The sequence below is a fragment of the Palaemon carinicauda genome, chromosome 34 (assembly GCF_036898095.1).
Source record: "Palaemon carinicauda isolate YSFRI2023 chromosome 34, ASM3689809v2, whole genome shotgun sequence".
NCBI classification, from domain to species: domain Eukaryota; kingdom Metazoa; phylum Arthropoda; class Malacostraca; order Decapoda; family Palaemonidae; genus Palaemon; species Palaemon carinicauda.
The window spans coordinates 11,780,359-11,796,740 of record NC_090758.1 but is presented as its reverse complement, the minus strand read 5'-3'; the positions used below and the strand labels follow the sequence as shown (position 1 = coordinate 11,796,740).

At 40.1% G+C, this 16,382-nt stretch overlaps 3 protein-coding genes across 3 annotated transcripts; all 3 read right to left on the bottom strand.

Annotated features, from left to right (window-relative positions):
* Window positions 1–1,692: 1,692 nt before the first annotated feature.
* Window positions 1,693–4,253, bottom strand: LOC137626704 (NADH-ubiquinone oxidoreductase chain 5-like). The gene is made up of 5 exons (XM_068357711.1): window positions 3,737–4,253; window positions 2,483–2,812; window positions 2,153–2,350; window positions 1,956–2,069; window positions 1,693–1,868 (listed from the first exon to the last, which is right to left on the bottom strand). The coding sequence occupies exons 1-5, from the start codon at window positions 4,251–4,253 to the stop codon at window positions 1,693–1,695; spliced, it is 1,335 nt and encodes a 444-aa protein (XP_068213812.1).
* A 6-nt stretch (window positions 4,254–4,259) lies between these two features.
* On the bottom strand, window positions 4,260–7,091 carry LOC137626703 (uncharacterized). The gene is made up of 3 exons (XM_068357710.1): window positions 6,905–7,091; window positions 6,476–6,772; window positions 4,260–4,705 (listed from the first exon to the last, which is right to left on the bottom strand). The coding sequence occupies exons 1-3, from the start codon at window positions 7,089–7,091 to the stop codon at window positions 4,260–4,262; spliced, it is 930 nt and encodes a 309-aa protein (XP_068213811.1).
* A 469-nt stretch (window positions 7,092–7,560) lies between these two features.
* On the bottom strand, window positions 7,561–16,119 carry LOC137626702 (uncharacterized). The gene is made up of 11 exons (XM_068357709.1): window positions 16,041–16,119; window positions 15,843–15,957; window positions 15,497–15,623; window positions 14,623–14,902; window positions 12,842–13,018; window positions 12,248–12,523; window positions 11,621–12,115; window positions 10,632–10,746; window positions 10,237–10,412; window positions 9,412–9,642; window positions 7,561–7,679 (listed from the first exon to the last, which is right to left on the bottom strand). The coding sequence occupies exons 1-11, from the start codon at window positions 16,117–16,119 to the stop codon at window positions 7,561–7,563; spliced, it is 2,190 nt and encodes a 729-aa protein (XP_068213810.1).
* Between the last annotated feature and the right edge of the window lie 263 nt (window positions 16,120–16,382).

Sequence of the window (16,382 nt, the reverse complement as noted above, 5' to 3'; positions counted from 1 at the left end):
TCCATTCCAAGGTTTAAAGGTCGCCCATGAGTGACAAAGGCAATGAACAGTACGATGACCCAGAGACTGGCTATATATACATATGATCAGCTCCCAAGCTTCCTCTCCATCAAGCTAGGAACAGGGAGATCCAGGCAATGGCTGCTGATAACTCAGCAGGTAGACCTATAGGCTTCCCCAGCTCACGTGGAAGGCGAGTTTGAAGACACTACAAGAAACTATGAAAGTTGAAAGGGTCTCGAACCCCAGTCCGACAGGTCGCTATAAAGGGACGTTACCAATAGGGAAGTACAATAGGCTGGCTGGTGGTCTATAGAACGAGTATATGATAAATCATCAAATAAAAAAGATGAATGAAAAATATATATTTTAAATAGGTAAACTGTACAACAAATCACATAGAACGAAGGAAAACAGAATATAATTCCTTATAAATAACAGAATTGCTTTTGTTTATGATATACTATTTTCATAATAATCAAGTCAATGGATTGACGAACTAAGAAAATTTGCTGGTATAAACTGAAGCTGAAAGATCATAAATTGACACTATTTGATGGACATGTCTGAGGCCTTTGTCCTGCAGCGTACTAGTAACGGCTGATGAATATATATATACAGCATATATATATATATATATATATATGTATGTATATATATATATGTGTGTGTGTGTGTGTGTGTGTGTATGTGTGCGTGTGTGTGTGCGTGTGTGCGTATGTGTGTGTATACTTTTTTTGGTCACGTTCAGCTTTCCCTTGAAACTTGTTCCAATTCATTTATTTCCATATTTACATTAAACAAGAACTCTCTCTCTCTCTCTCTCTCTCTCTCTCTCTCTCTCTCTACCTTACAATTGATTGACAGATAATTACTCGACTCGATATTCTAGAAAAAAGTGGTTTTTAATATCCTGCATCTTGGAACAACTGTAAAGTATAAAGATCGAATTATATATATATATATATATATATATGTATATATATATATATATATATGTACACACACACACACACACACATATATATATATATATATATATATGTATATATATATATATATATATATATAAATATATATACATATATATATACATATATATGTATATATATATACATATATATATATATATATATATATATATATATATATATATATATATATTTATATATATATATATATATATATATATAGGTGATTCTCTCTCTCTCTCTCTCTCTCTCTCTCTCTCTCTCTCTCTCTTCTCTCACCGGAAAGTCCAATTGGAATCTAGAATTGTGTCCAATAATTTTTTTTTTTTCAAAAATAGAGTTTGAGTCATCATTTGTTTTCCCTTTGTGTTTTCAGTTCAACTGGATTCCGTTGCCAGAGAATTGTCATTTTAAAATACATTCGGAAATCATATTGATTTATTAATATACTTATTTCATTTTACGTCTGGATTTTGGCATTATAACAACTATGATAACAACCATAACTATAATATAACCAAGCAAAATATATAAAATCTTTAAAGAAATAAAATTATAGTGGTGATTTCACAAGAACTGTTTATAGTCTCTCTCTCTCTCTCCTCTCTCTCTCTTCTCTCTCTCTCTCTCTCTCTCATTAGCCTTATTAACACCTTCGTGTTCCCATCTCGAGAGACAAAACTGATCTGCAAAAATTAACTCTTCTATAAGTTCCACCATCTTAAAGAGGAACTCTTCTATAAGGTCCACTATCTTCAAGTTCCACTATCGTGAAGAGAACCTCTTTCATAATGTCCACCATCTTGAAGAGGAAATCTTCTATAAGATCCACTACCTTCAAGAATAACTCACCTATAAGGTCCACTATCTTCAAGAGGAACTCCTCTATAAGGTCCACTACCTTCAAGAATAACTCACCTTAAAGGTCCACTATCTTCCAGAGGAACTCTTCTATAAGGTCCACTACCTTCAAGAGTAACTCACCTAAAAGGTCCACTATCTTCCAGAGGAACTCTTCTATAAGGTCCACTACCTTCAGGAGTAATTCACCCAAAGATCCACTATCTTCCCGAGGAAATCTTCTATAAGCTCCACTACCTTCAAGAATAATTCACCTAAAAGGTCCACTATCTTCAAGAGGAACTCTTCTATAAGGTCCACTACCTTCAAGAGTAACTCACCTAAAAGGTCCACTATCTTCAAGAGGAACTCTTCTATAAGGTCCACTACCTTCAAGAGTAATTCACCTAGAAGGTCCACTATCTTCCAAAGGAACTCCTCTATAAGGTCCACTACCTTCATGAATAACTCACCTAAAAGGTCCACTATCTTCCAGAGGAACTCTTCTATAAGGTCCACTACCTTCAAGAGTAACTCACCTAAAAGGTCCACTATCTTCCAGAGGAACTTTTCTATAAGGCCCACTACCTTCAAGAGTAATTCACCCAAAATGTCCACTAACTTCCAGAGGAACTCTTATATAAGGTCCACTGCCTTCAAGAGTAACTCACCTAAAAGGTCCACTATCTTCAAGAGGAACTCTTCTATAAGGTCCACTACCTTCATGAGTAATTCACCCAAAAGGTCCACTATCTTCCAGAGGAACTCCTCTATAAGGTCCACTACCTTCATGAGTAACTCACCTAAAAGGTCCACTATCTTCCAGAGGAATTCTTCTATAAGGTCCACTACCTTCAAGAGTAATTCACCCAATAGGTCCATTATCTTCCAAAGGAACTCTTCTATAAGGTCCACTACTTTCAAGAGTAACTCACCTAAAAGGTCCACTATCTTCAGGAGGAACACTTCTATAAGGTCCACTGCCTTCAGGAGTAACTCACCTAAAAGGTCCACTATCTTTCAGAGGAACTCTTTTATAAGGTCCACTACCTTCAAAAGTAACTCACCTAAAAGGTCCACTATCTTTCAGAGGAACTCTTCTATAAGGTCCACTACCTTCAAGAGTAACTCACCTAAAACGTCCACTATCTTCAAGAGGAACTCTTCTATAAGGTCCACTACCTTCAAGAGTAACTCACCTAAAATGTCCACTATCTTCCAGAGGAACTCTTCTATAAGGTCCACTACCTTCAAGAGTAATTCACCCAAAAGGTCCACTATCTTCCAGAGGAACTCTTCTATAAGGTCCACTACCTTCAAGAGTAACTCACCCAAAAGGTCCACTATCTTCAAGAGGAACTCTTCTATAAGGTCCACTGCCTTCAAGAGTAATTCACCCAAAAGGTCCACTATCTTCCAGAGGAACTCCTCTATAAGGTCCACTACCTTCATGAGTAACTCAGCTAAAAGGTCCACTATCTTCCAGAAGAATTCTTCTATAAGGTCCACTACCTTCAAGAGTAATTCACCCAATAGGTCCACTATCTTCCAGAGGAACTCTTCTATAAGGTCCATTACCTTCAAGAGTAACTCACCTAAAAGGTCCACTATCTTCAAGAGGAATTCTTCTATAAGGTCCACTACCTTCAAGAGTAATTCACCCAATAGGTCCACTATCTTCAAGAGGAACTCTTCTATAAGGTCCACTACCTTCAAGAGTAATTCACTTAAAAGGTCCACTATCTTCCAGAGGAACTCTTCTATAAGGTCCACTACCTTCAAGAGTAATTCACGCAAAAGGTCCACTAACTTCAAGAAGAACTCCTCTATAAGGTCCACTACCTTCAAGAATAACTCACCTAAAAGGTCCACTATCTTCCAGAGGAACTCTTCTATAAGGTCCACTACCTTCAAGAGTAACTCACCTAAAAGGTCCACTATCTTCCAGAGGAACTCTTCTATAAGGTCCACTACCTTCATGAGTAATTCACCTAAAAGGTCCACTATCTTCAAGAGGAACTCTTCTATAAGGTCCACTACCTTCAAGAGTAACTCACCTAAAAGGTCCACTACCTTCAAGAGTAATTCACCCAAAAGGTCCACTATCTTCCAGAGGAACTCTTCTATAAGGTTAACTACCTTCAAGAATAATTCATCCAAAAGGTTCACTATCTTCCCGAGGAACTCTTCTATAAGGTCCACTACCTTCAAGAGTAATTCACCCAAAAGGGCCACTATCTTCCAGAGGAACTCTTCTAGAAGCTCCACTACCTTCATGAGTAACTCTCCTAAAAGGTCCACTATCTTCAAGAGAAACTCTTCTATAAGGTCCACTACCTTCAAGAGTAACTCACCTAAAAGGTCCAGTATCTTCAAGAGGAACTCATCTCTAAGCTCCACTACCTTCAAGAATAATTCACCTAAAAGGTCCACTATCTTCATGAGGAACTATTCTATAAGGTCCACTACCTTCAAGAGTAACTCACCTAAAAGGTCCACTATCTTCAAGAGGAACTCTTCTATAAGGTCCACTACCTTCAAGAGTAATTCACCTAAAAGCTCCACTATCTTCAAGAGGAACTCTTCTATAAGGTCCAGTACCTTCATGAGTAACTCACCTAAAAGGTCCACTATCTTCAAGAGGAACTCTTCTATAAAGTCCACTACCTTCAAGAGTAATTCACCTAGAAGGTCCACTATCTTCCTGAAGAACTCCTCTATAAGGTCCACTACCTTCATTAATAACTCACCTAAAAGGTCCACTATCTTCCAGAGGAACTCTTCTATAAGGTCCACTACCTTCAAGAGTAACTCACCTAAAAGGTCCACTATCTTCCTGAGGAACTTTTCTATAAGGCCCACTACCTTCAAGAGTAATTCGCCCAAAATGTCCACTAACTTCCAGAGGAACTCTTATATAAGGTCCACTGCCTTCAAGAGTAACTCACCAAAAAGGTCCACTATCTTCAAGAGGAACTCTTCTATAAGGTCCACTGCCTTCAAGAGTAATTCACCCAAAAGGTCCACTATCTTCCAGAGGAACTCCTCTATAAGGTCCACTACCTTCATGAGTAACTCACCTAAAAGGTCCACTATCTTCCAGAGGAATTCTTCTATAAGGTCCACTACCTTCAAGAGTAATTCACCCAATAGGTCCACTATCTTCCAGAGGAACTCTTCTATAAGGTCCATTACCTTCAAGAGTAACTCACCTAAAAGGTCCACTATCTTCAAGAGGAATTCTTCTATAGGGTCCACTACCTTCAAGAGTAATACACCCAAAAGGTCCACTATCTTCCAGAGGAACTCCTATATAAGGTCCACTACCTTCATGAGTAACTCACCTAAAAGGTCCACTATCTTCCAGAGGAATTCTTCGATAAGGTCCACTACCTTCAAGAGTAATTCACCCAATAGGTCCACTATCTTCCAGAGGAACTCTTCTATAAGGTCCACTACTTTCAAGAGTAACTCACCTAAAAGGTCCACTATCTTCCAGAGGAACTCTACTATAAGGTCCACTACCTTCAAGAGTAACTCACCTAAAAGGTCCACTATCTTTCAGAGGAACTCTTCTATAAGGTCCACTACCTTCAAAAGTAACTCACCTAAAAGGTCCACTATCTTTCAGAGGAACTCTTCTATAAGGTCCACTTCCTTCAAGAGTAACTCACCTAAAAGGTCCACTATCTTTAAGAGGAACTCTTCTATAAGGTCCACTACCTTCAAGAGTAACTCACCTAAAATGTCCACTATCTTCCAGAGGAACTCTTCTATAATGACCACTACCTTCAAGAGTAATTCACCCAAAAGGTCCACTATCTTCCAGAGGAACTCTTCTATAAGGTCCACTACCTTCAAGAGTAACTCACCAAAAAGGTCCACTATTTTCAAGAGGAACTCTTCTATAAGGTCCACTGCCTTCAAGAGTAATTCACCTAAAATGTCCACTATCTTCCAGAGGAACTCTTCTATAAGGACCACTACCTTCAAGAGTAATTCACCCAAAAGGTCCACTATCTTCCAGAGGAACTCTTCTATAAGGTCCACTACCTTCAAGAGTAACTCACCAAAAAGGTCCACTATCTTCAAGAGGAACTCTCCTATAAGGTCCACTGCCTTCAAGAGTAATTCACCCAAAAGGTCCACTATCTTCCAGAGGAACTCCTCTATAAGGTCCACTACCTTCATGAGTAACTCACCTAAAAGGTCCACTATCTTCCAGAGGAATTCTTCTATAAGGTCCACTACCTTCAAGAGTAATTCACCCAATAGGTCCACTATCTTCCAGAGGAACTCTTCTATAAGGTCCATTACCTTCAAGAGTAACTCACCTAAAAGGTCCACTATCTTCAAGAGGAATTCTTCTATAAGGTCCACTACCTTCAAGAGTAATTCACCCAATAGGTCCACTATCTTCAAGAGTAACTCTTCTATAAGGTCCACTACCTTCAAGAGTAATTCACCCAAAAGGTCCACTATCTTCCAGAGGAACTCTTCTATAAGGTCCACTACCTTCAAGAGTAACTCACCTAAAAGGTCCACTATCTTCCAGAGGAACTCTTCTATAAGGTCCACTACCTTCAAGAGTAATTCACCTAAAAGGTCCACTATCTTCAAGAGGAACTCTTCTATAAGGTCCACTACCTTCAAGAGTAACTCACCTAAAAGGTCCACTACCTTCAAGAGTAATTCACCCAAAAGGTCCACTATCTTCCAGAGGAACTCTTCCATAAGGTTAACTACCTTCAAGAGTAATTCATCCAAAAGGTCCACTATCTTCCCGAGGAACTCTTCTATAAGGTCCACTACCTTCAAGAGTAATTCACCCAAAAGGTCCACTATCTTCCAGAGGAACTCTTTTAGAAGTTCCACTACCTTCATGAGTAACTCACCTAAAAGGTCCACTATCTTCAAGAGAAACTCTTCTATAAGGTCCACTACCTTCAAGAGTAACTCACCTAAAAGGTCCAGTATCTTCAAGAGGAACTCATCTCTAAGCTCCACTACCTTCAAGAATAATTCACCTAAAAGGTCCACTATCTTCATGAGGAACTATTCTATAAGGTCCACTACCTTCAAGAGTAACTCACCTAAAAGGTCCACTATCTTCAAGAGGAACTCTTCTATAAGGTCCACTACCTTCAAGAGTAATTCACCTAAAAGCTCCACTATCTTCAAGAGGAACTCTTCTATAAGGTCCAGTACCTTCATGAGTAACTCACCTAAAAGGTCCACTATCTTCAAGAGGAACTCCTCTATAAGGTCCACTACCTTCATGAGTAACTCACCTAAAAGGTCCACTATCTTCCAGAGGAATTCTTCTATAAGGTCCACTACCTTCAAGAGTAATTCACCCAATAGGTCCACTATCTTCCAGAGGAACTCTTCTATAAGGTCCACTACCTTCAAGAGTAACTCACCTATAAGGTCCACTATCTTCCAGAGTTACTTTTCTATAAGGCCCACTACCTTCAAGAGTAATTCGCCCAAAATGTCCACTAACTTCCAGAGGAACTCTTATATAAGGTCCACTGCCTTCATGAGTAACTCACCAAAAAGGTCCACTATCTTCAAGAGGAACTCTTCTATAAGGTCCACTGCCTTCAAGAGTAATTCACCCAAAAGGTCCACTATCTTCCAGAGGAACTCCTCTATAAGGTCCACTACCTTCATGAGTAACTCACCTAAAAGGTCCACTATCTTCCAGAGGAATTCTTCTATAAGGTCCACTACCTTCAAGAGTAATTCACCCAATAGGTCCACTATCTTCCAGAGGAACTCTTCTATAAGGTCCATTACCTTCAAGAGTAACTAACCTAAAAGGTCCACTATCTTCAAGAGGAATTCTTCTATAGGGTCCACTACCTTCAAGAGTAATACACCAAAAAGGTCCACTATCTTCCAGAGGAACTCCTCTATAAGGTCCACTACCTTCATGAGTAACTCACCTAAAAGGTCCACTATCTTCCAGAGGAATTCTTCGATAAGGTCCACTACCTTCAAGAGTAATTCACCCAATAGGTCCACTATCTTCCAGAGGAACTCTTCTATAAGGTCCACTACTTTCATGAGTAACTCACCTAAAAGGTCCACTATCTTCAAGAGGAACTCTTCTATAAGGTCCACTGCCTTCAAGAGTAACTCACCTAAAAGGTCCACTATCTTTCAGAGGAACTCTTCTATAAGGTCCACTACCTTCAAAAGTAACTCACCTAAAAGGTCCACTATCTTTCAGAGGAACTCTTCTATAAGGTCCACTTCCTTCAAGAGTAACTCACCTAAAAGGTCCACTATCTTTAAGAGGAACTCTTCTATAAGGTCCACTACCATCAAGAGTAACTCACCTAAAATGTCCACTATCTTCCAGAGGAACTCTTCTATAAGGACCACTACCTTCAAGAGTAATTCACCCAAAAGGTCCACTATCTTCCAGAGGAACTCTTCTATAAGGTCCACTACCTTCAAGAGTAACTCACCAAAAAGGTCCACTATTTTCAAGAGGAACTCTTCTATAAGGTCCACTGCCTTCAAGAGTAATTCACCTAAAATGTCCACTATCTTCCAGAGGAACTCTTCTATAAGGACCACTACCTTCAAGAGTAATTCACCCAAAAGGTCCACTATCTTCCAGAGGAACTCTTCTATAAGGTCCACTACCTTCAAGAGTAACTCACCAAAAAGGTCCACTATCTTCAAGAGGAACTCTTCTATAAGGTCCACTGCCTTCAAGAGTAATTCACCCAAAAGGTCCACTATCTTCCAGAGGAACTCCTCTATAAGGTCCACTACCTTCATGAGTAACTCACCTAAAAGGTCCACTATCTTCCAGAGGAATTCTTCTATAAGGTCCACTACCTTCAAGAGTAATTCACCCAATAGGTCCACTATCTTCCAGAGGAACTCTTCTATAAGGTCCATTACCTTCAAGAGTAACTCACCTAAAAGGTCCACTATCTTCAAGAGGAATTCTTCTATAAGGTCCACTACCTTCAAGAGTAATTCACCCAATAGGTCCACTATCTTCAAGAGTAACTCTTCTATAAGGTCCACTACCTTCAAGAGTAATTCACCCAAAAGGTCCACTATCTTCCAGAGGAACTCTTCTATAAGGTCCACTACCTTCAAGAGTAATTCAACCAAAGATCCACTATCTTCCCGAGGAACTCTTCTATAAGCTCCACTACCTTCGAGATTAATTCACCTGAAAGGTCCACTATCTTCAAGAGGAACTCTTCTATAAGGTCCACAACCTTCAAGAGTAACTCACCCAAAAGGTCCACTATCTTCAAGAGGAACTCTTCTATAAGGTCCACTACCTTCAAGAGTAATTCACCCAAAAGGTCCACTATCTTCAAGAGGAACTCCTCTATACGGTCCACTACCTTCAAGAATAACTCACCTAAAAGGTCCACTATCTTCCAGAGGAACTCTTCTATAAGGTCCACTACCTTCAAGAGTAACTCACCTGAAAGGTCCACTATCTTCCAGAGGAACTCTTCTATAAGGTCCACTACCTTCAAGAGTAATTCACCTAAAAGGTCCACTATCTTCAAGAGGAACTCTTCTATAAGGTCCACTACCTTCAAGAGTAACTCACCTAAAAGGTCCACTACCTTAAAGAGTAATTCACCCAAAAGGTCCACTATCTTCCCGAGGAACTCTTCTATAAGGTCCACTACCTTCAAGAGTAATTCACCCAAAAGGTCCACTATCTTCCAGAGGGACTCTTCTAGAAGCTCCACTACCTTCATGAGTAACTCACCGAAAAGGTCCACTATCTTCAAGAGGAACTCTTCTATAAGGTCCACTACCTTCAAATGTAACTCACCTAAAAGGTCCAGTATCTTCAAGAGGAACTCATCTATAAGCTCCACTACCTTCAAGAATAATTCACCTAAAAGGTCCACTATCTTTAAGAGGAACTATTCTATAAGGTCCACTACCTTCAAGAGTAACTCACCTAAAAGGTCCACTATCTTCAAGAGGAACTCTTCTATAAGGTCCACTACCTTCAAGAGTAATTCACCTTAAAGCTCCACTATCTTCCAGAGGAACTCTTCTATAAGGTCCACTACCTTCAAGAGTAACTCACCTAAAAGGTCCACTATCTTCCAGAGGAACTCTTCTATAAGGACCACTACCTTCAAGAGTAATTCACCCAAAAGGTCCACTAACTTCCAGAGGAACTCTTCTATAAGGTTCACTACCTTCAAGAGTAACTCACCTAAAAGGTCCACTATCTTCAAGAGGAACTCCTCTATAAGGTCCACTACCTTCATGAGTAACTCACCTAAAAGGTCCACTATCTTCCAGAGGAATTATACTATAAGGTCCACTACCTTCAAGAGTAATTCACGCAAAAGGTCCACTATCTTCCAGAGGAACTCCTCTATAAGGTCCACTACCTTCATGAGAAACTCACCTAAAAGGTCCACTATCTTCCAGAGGAATTCTTCTATAAGGTCCACTACCTTCAAGAGTAATTCAACCAATAGGTCCACTATCTTCCAGAGGAACTCTTCTATAAGGTCCACTACTTTCAGGAGTAACTCACCTAAAAGGTCCACTATCTTCAAGAGGAACTCTTCTAAAGGTCCACTGCCTTCGAGAGAAACTCACCTAAAAGGTCCACTATCTTCCAGTGGAACTCTTCTATAAGGTCCACTACCTTCAAAAGTAAATCACCTAAAAGGTCCACTATCTTTCAGAGGAACTCTTTTATAAGGTCCACTACCTTCAAGAGTAACTCACCTAAAAGGTCCACTATCTTCAAGAGGAACTCTTCTATAAGGTCCACTACCTTCAAGAGTAACTCACCTAAAAGGTCCACTATCTTCCAGAGGAACTCTTCTATAAGCTCCACTATCTTCAAGAGTAATTCTCCCAAAAGGTCCACTATCTTTCAGAGGAACTCTTCTATAAGGTCCACTACCTTCAAGAGTAAATCACCCAAAAGGTCCACTATCTTCAAGAGGAACTCTTCTATAAGGTCCACTACCTTCAAGAGTAACTCACCTAGAAGTTCCAGTATCTTCAAGAGGAACTCATCTATAAGGTCCACTACCTTCAAGAAAAAATCACCTAAAAGGTCCATTATCTTCAAGAGGAACTATTCTATAAGGTCCACTACCTTCAAGAGTAACTCACCTAAAAGATCAACTATCTTCAAGAGGAATTCTTCTATAAGGTCCACTACCTTCAAGAGTAATTCACCCAATAGGTCCACTATCTTCAAGAAGAACTCTTCTATAAGGTCCAGTACCTTCTAGAGTAATTCACCCAAAAGGTCCACTATCTTCTAGAGGAACTCTTCTATAAGGTCCACTACCTTCAAGAGTAATTCACCCAAAGATCCACTATATTCCCGAGGAACTCTTCTATAAGCTCCACTACCTTCAAGATTAATTCACCTAAAAGGTCCACTATATTCAAGAGGAACTCTTTTATAAGGTCCACTACCTTCAAGAGTCACTCACCTAAAAGGTCCACTATCTTCAAGAGGAACTCTTCTATAAGGTCCACTACCTTCAAGAGTAATTCACCCAAAAGGTCCACCATCTTCAAGAGGAACTCCTCTATAAGTTCCACTACCTTCAAGAATAACTCACCTAAAAGGTCCACTATCTTCCAGAGGAACTCTTCTATAAGTTCCACTAACTTCAAGAGTAACTCACCTAAAAGGTCCACTATCTTCCAGAGGAACTCTTCTATAAGGTCCACTACCTTCAAGAGTAATTCACCTAAAAGGTCCACTATCTTCAAGAGGAACTCTTCTATAAGGTCCACTACCTTCAAGAGTAACTCACCTAAAAGGTCCACTACCTTCAAGAGTAATTCACCCAAAAGGTCCACTATCTTCCAGAGGAACTCTTCCATAAGGTTAACTACCTTCAAGAGTAATTCATCCAAAAGGTCCACTATCTTCCCGAGGAACTCTTCTATAAGGTCCACTACCTTCAAGAGTAATTCACCCAAAAGGTCCACTATCTTCCAGAGGAACTCTTTTAGAAGTTCCACTACCTTCATGAGTAACTCACCTAAAAGGTCCACTATCTTCAACAGGAACTCTTCTATAAGGTCCACTACCTTCAAGAGTAACTCACATAATAGGTCCACTATCCTCCAGAGGAACTCTTCTATAAGGTCCACTACTTTCAAGAGTAACTCACCTAAAAGGTCCACTATCTTCAAGAGGAACTCTTCTATAAGGTCCACTGCCTTCGAAAGTAACTCACCTAAAAGGTCCACTATCTTCCAGAGGAACTCTTCTATAAGGTCCACTACCTTCAAAAGTAACTCACCTAAAAGGTCCACTATCTTTCAGAGGAACTCTTTTATAAGGTCCACTACCTTCAAGAGTAACTCACCTAAAAGGTCCACTATCTTCAAGAGGAACTCTTCTATAAGGTCCACTACCTTCATGAGTAACTCACCTAAAAGGTCCACTATCTTCCAGAGGAACTCTTCTATAAGGTCCACTACCTTCAAGAGTAATTCTCCCAAAAGGTCCACTCTCTTCCAGAGGAACTCTTCTATAAGGTCCACTACCTTCAAGAGTAACTCACCCAAAAGGTCCATTATCTTCAAGAGGAACTCTTCTATAAGGTCCACTGCCTTCAAGAGTAACTCACCTAAAAGGTCCACTATCTTCCAGAGGAACTTTTCTATAAGGCCCACTACCTTCAAGAGTAATTCGCCCAAAATGTCCACTAACTTCCAGAGGAACTCTTATATAAGGTCCACTGCCTTCAAGAGTAACTCACCAAAAAGGTCCACTATCTTCAAGAGGAACTCTTCTATAAGGTCCACTGCCTTCAAGAGTAATTCACCCAAAAGGTCCACTATCTTCCAGAGGAACTCCTCTATAAGGTCCACTACCTTCATGAGTAACTCACCTAAAAGGTCCACTATCTTCCAGAGGAATTCTTCTATAAGGTCCACTACCTTCAAGAGTAATTCACCCAATAGGTCCACTATCTTCCAGAGGAACTCTTCTATAAGGTCCATTACCTTCAAGAGTAACTCACCTAAAAGGTCCACTATCTTCCAGAGGAATTCTTCTATAGGGTCCACTACCTTCAAGAGTAATACACCCAAAAGGTCCACTATCTTCCAGAGGAACTCCTCTATAAGGTCCACTACCTTCATGAGTAACTCACCTAAAAGGTCCACTATCTTCCAGAGGAATTCTTCGATAAGGTCCACTACCTTCAAGAGTAATTCACCCAATAGGTCCACTATCTTCCAGAGGAACTCTTCTATAAGGTCCACTACTTTCAAGAGTAACTCACCTAAAAGGTCCACTATCTTCAAGAGGAACTCTTCTATAAGGTCCACTGCCTTCAAGAGTAATTCACCTAAAAGGTCCACTATCTTTCAGAGGAACTCTTCAATAAGGTCCACTACCTTCAAAAGTAACTCACCTAAAAGGTCCACTATCTTTCAGAGGAACTCTTCTATAAGGTCCACTTCCTTCAAGAGTAACTCACCTAAAAGGTCCACTATCTTTAAGATGAACTCTTCTATAAGGTCCACTACCTTCAAGAGTAACTCACCTAAAATGTCCACTATCTTCCAGAGGAACTCTTCTATAAGGACCACTACCTTCAAGAGTAATTCACCCAAAAGGTCCACTATCTTCCAGAGGAACTCTTCTATAAGGTCCACTACCTTCAAGAGTAACTCACCAAAAAGGTCCACTATTTTCAAGAGGAACTCTTCTATAAGGTCCACTGTCTTCAAGAATAATTCACCTAAAATGTCCACTATCTTCCAGAGGAACTCTTCTATAAGGACCACTACCTTCAAGAGTAATTCACCCAAAAGGTCCACTATCTTCCAGAGGAACTCTTCTATAAGGTCCACTACCTTCAAGAGTAACTCACCAAAAAGGTCCACTATCTTCAAGAGGAACTCTTCTATAAGGTCCACTGCCTTCAAGAGTAATTCACCCAAAAGGTCCACTATCTTCCAGAGGAACTCCTCTATAAGGTCCACTACCTTCATGAGTAACTCACCTAAAAGGTCCACTATCTTCCAGAGGAATTCTTCTATAAGGTCCACTACCTTCAAGAGTAATTCACCCAATAGGTCCACTATCTTCCAGAGGAACTCTTCTATAAGGTCCATTACCTTCAAGAGTAACTCACCTAAAAGGTCCACTATCTTCAAGAGGAATTCTTCTATAAGGTCCATTACCTTCAAGAGTAATTCACCCAATAGGTCCACTATCTTCAAGAGTAACTCTTCTATAAGGTCCACTACCTTCAAGAGTAATTCACCCAAAAGGTCCACTATCTTCCAGAGGAACTCTTCTATAAGGTCCACTACCTTCAAGAGTAATTCAACCAAAGATCCACTATCTTCCCGAGGAACTTTTCTATAAGCTCCACTACCTTCGAGATTAATTCACGTGAAAGGTCCACTATCTTCAAGAGGAACTCTTCTATAAGGTCCACAACCTTCAAGAGTAACTCACCTAAAAGGTCCACTATCTTCAAGAGGAACTCTTCTATAAGGTCCACTACCTTCAAGAGTAATTCACCCAAAAGGTCCACTATCTTCAAGAGGAACTCCTCTATAAGGTCCACTACCTTCAAGAATAACTCACCTAAAAGGTCCACTATCTTCCAGAGGAACTCTTCTATAAGGTCCACTACCTTCAAGAGTAACTCACCTGAAAGGTCCACTATCTTCCAGAGGAACTCTTCTATAAGGTCCACTACCTTCAAGAGTAATTCACCTAAAAGGTCCACTATCTTCAAGAGGAACTCTTCTATAAGGTCCACTACCTTCAAGAGTAACTCACCTAAAAGGTCCACTACCTTAAAGAGTAATTCACCCAAAAGGTCCACTATCTTCCCGAGGAACTCTTCTATAAGGTCCACTACCTTCAAGAGTAATTCACCCAAAAGGTCCACTATCTTCCAGAGGGACTCTTCTAGAAGCTCCACTACCTTCATGAGTAACTCACCGAAAAGGTCCACTATCTTCAAGAGGAACTCTTCTATAAGGTCCACTACCTTCAAATGTAACTCACCTAAAAGGTCCAGTATCTTCAAGAGGAACTCATCTATAAGCTCCACTACCTTCAAGAATAATTCACCTAAAAGGTCCACTATCTTTAAGAGGAACTATTCCATAAGGTCCACTACCTTCAAGAGTAACTCACCTAAAAGGTCCACTATCTTCAAGAGGAACTCTTCTATAAGGTCCACTACCTTCAAGAGTAATTCACCTTAAAGCTCCACTATCTTCCAGAGGAACTCTTCTCTAAGGTCCACTACCTTCAAGAGTAACTCACCTAAAAGGTCCACTATCTTCCAGAGGAACTCTTCTATAAGGACCACTACCTTCAAGAGTAATTCACCCAAAAGGTCCACTAACTTCCAGAGGAACTCTTCTATAAGGTTCACTACCTTCAAGAGTAACTCACCTAAAAGGTCCACTATCTTCAAGAGGAACTCCTCTATAAGGTCCACTACCTTCATGAGTAACTCACCTAAAAGGTCCACTATCTTCCAGAGGAATTATACTATAAGGTCCACTACCTTCAAGAGTAATTCACGCAAAAGGTCCACTATCTTCCAGAGGAACTCCTCTATAAGGTCCACTACCTTCATGAGAAACTCACCTAAAAGGTCCACTATCTTCCAGAGGAATTCTTCTATAAGGTCCACTACCTTCAAGAGTAATTCACCCAATAGGTCCACTATCTTCCAGAGGAACTCTTCTATAAGGTCCACTACTTTCAGGAGTAACTCACCTAAAAGGTCCACTATCTTCAAGAGGAACTCTTCTAAAGGTCCACTGCCTTCGAGAGAAACTCACCTAAAAGGTCCACTATCTTCCAGTGGAACTCTTCTATACGGTCCACTACCTTCAAAAGTAACTCACCTAAAAGGTCCACTATCTTTCAGAGGAACTCTTTTATAAGGTCCACTACCTTCAAGAGTAACTCACCTAAAAGGTCCACTATCTTCAAGAGGAACTCTTCTATAAGGTCCACTACCTTCAAGAGTAACTCACCTAAAAGGTCCACTATCTTCCAGAGGAACTCTTCTATAAGCTCCACTATCTTCAAGAGTAATTCTCCCAAAAGGTCCACTATCTTTCAGAGGAACTCTTCTATAAGGTCCACTACCTTCAAGAGTAAATCACCCAAAAGGTCCACTATCTTCAAGAGGAACTCTTCTATAAGGTCCACTACCTTCAAGAGTAACTCACCTAGAAGTTCCAGTATCTTCAAGAGGAACTCATCTATAAGGTCCACTACCTTCAAGAAAAAATCACCTAAAAGGTCCATTATCTTCAAGAGGAACTATTCTATAAGGTCCACTACCTTCAAGAGTAACTCACCTAAAAGATCAACTATCTTCAAGAGGAATTCTTCTATAAGGTCCACTACCTTCAAGAGTAATTCACCCAATAGGTCCACTATCTTCAAGAAGAACTCTTCTATAAGGTCCAGTACCTTCTAGAGTAATTCACCCAAAAGGTCCACTATCTTCCAGAGGAACTCTTCTATAAGGTCCACTACCTTCAAGAGTAATTCACCCAAAGATCCAC

Excerpts from the sequence above, each read along its gene's own strand:
- LOC137626704 (XM_068357711.1), bottom strand. The coding sequence starts at position 4,253 with ATGAAGATAGTGGACCTTTTAGGTGAATTATTCTTGAAGGTAGTGGAG. Across the intron at positions 2,813-3,736 it reads GAAGATAGTGGACCTTTTAG|GTGAGTTACTCCTGAAGGCA; the intron begins GTGAGTTACTCT and ends TGGACCTTTTAG. Across the intron at positions 2,351-2,482 it reads GAAGATAGTGGACCTTTTAG|GTGAGTTACTCTTGAAGGTA; the intron begins GTGAGTTACTCT and ends TGGACCTTTTAG.
- LOC137626703 (XM_068357710.1), bottom strand. The coding sequence starts at position 7,091 with ATGAAGGTAGTGGACCTTATAGAGGAGTTCCTCTTGAAGATAGTGGAC. Across the intron at positions 6,773-6,904 it reads GAAGATAGTGGACCTTTTAG|GTGAGTTACTCTTGAAGGTA; the intron begins GTGAGTTACTCT and ends TGGACCTTTTAG. Across the intron at positions 4,706-6,475 it reads GAAGGTAGTGGACCTTTTAG|TGGACATTTTGGGCGAATTA; the intron begins GTGAGTTACTCT and ends TCTGGAAGTTAG.
- LOC137626702 (XM_068357709.1), bottom strand. The coding sequence starts at position 16,119 with ATGGACCTTTTAGGTGATTTTTTCTTGAAGGTAGTGGACCTTATAGAT. Across the intron at positions 15,958-16,040 it reads GAAGATACTGGAACTTCTAG|GTAGTGGACCTTATAGAAGA; the intron begins GTGAGTTACTCT and ends TTACTCTTGAAG. Across the intron at positions 10,747-11,620 it reads GAAGGTAGTGGACCTTTTAG|GTAGTGGACCTTATAGAAGA; the intron begins GTGAGTTACTCT and ends TTACTCTTGAAG.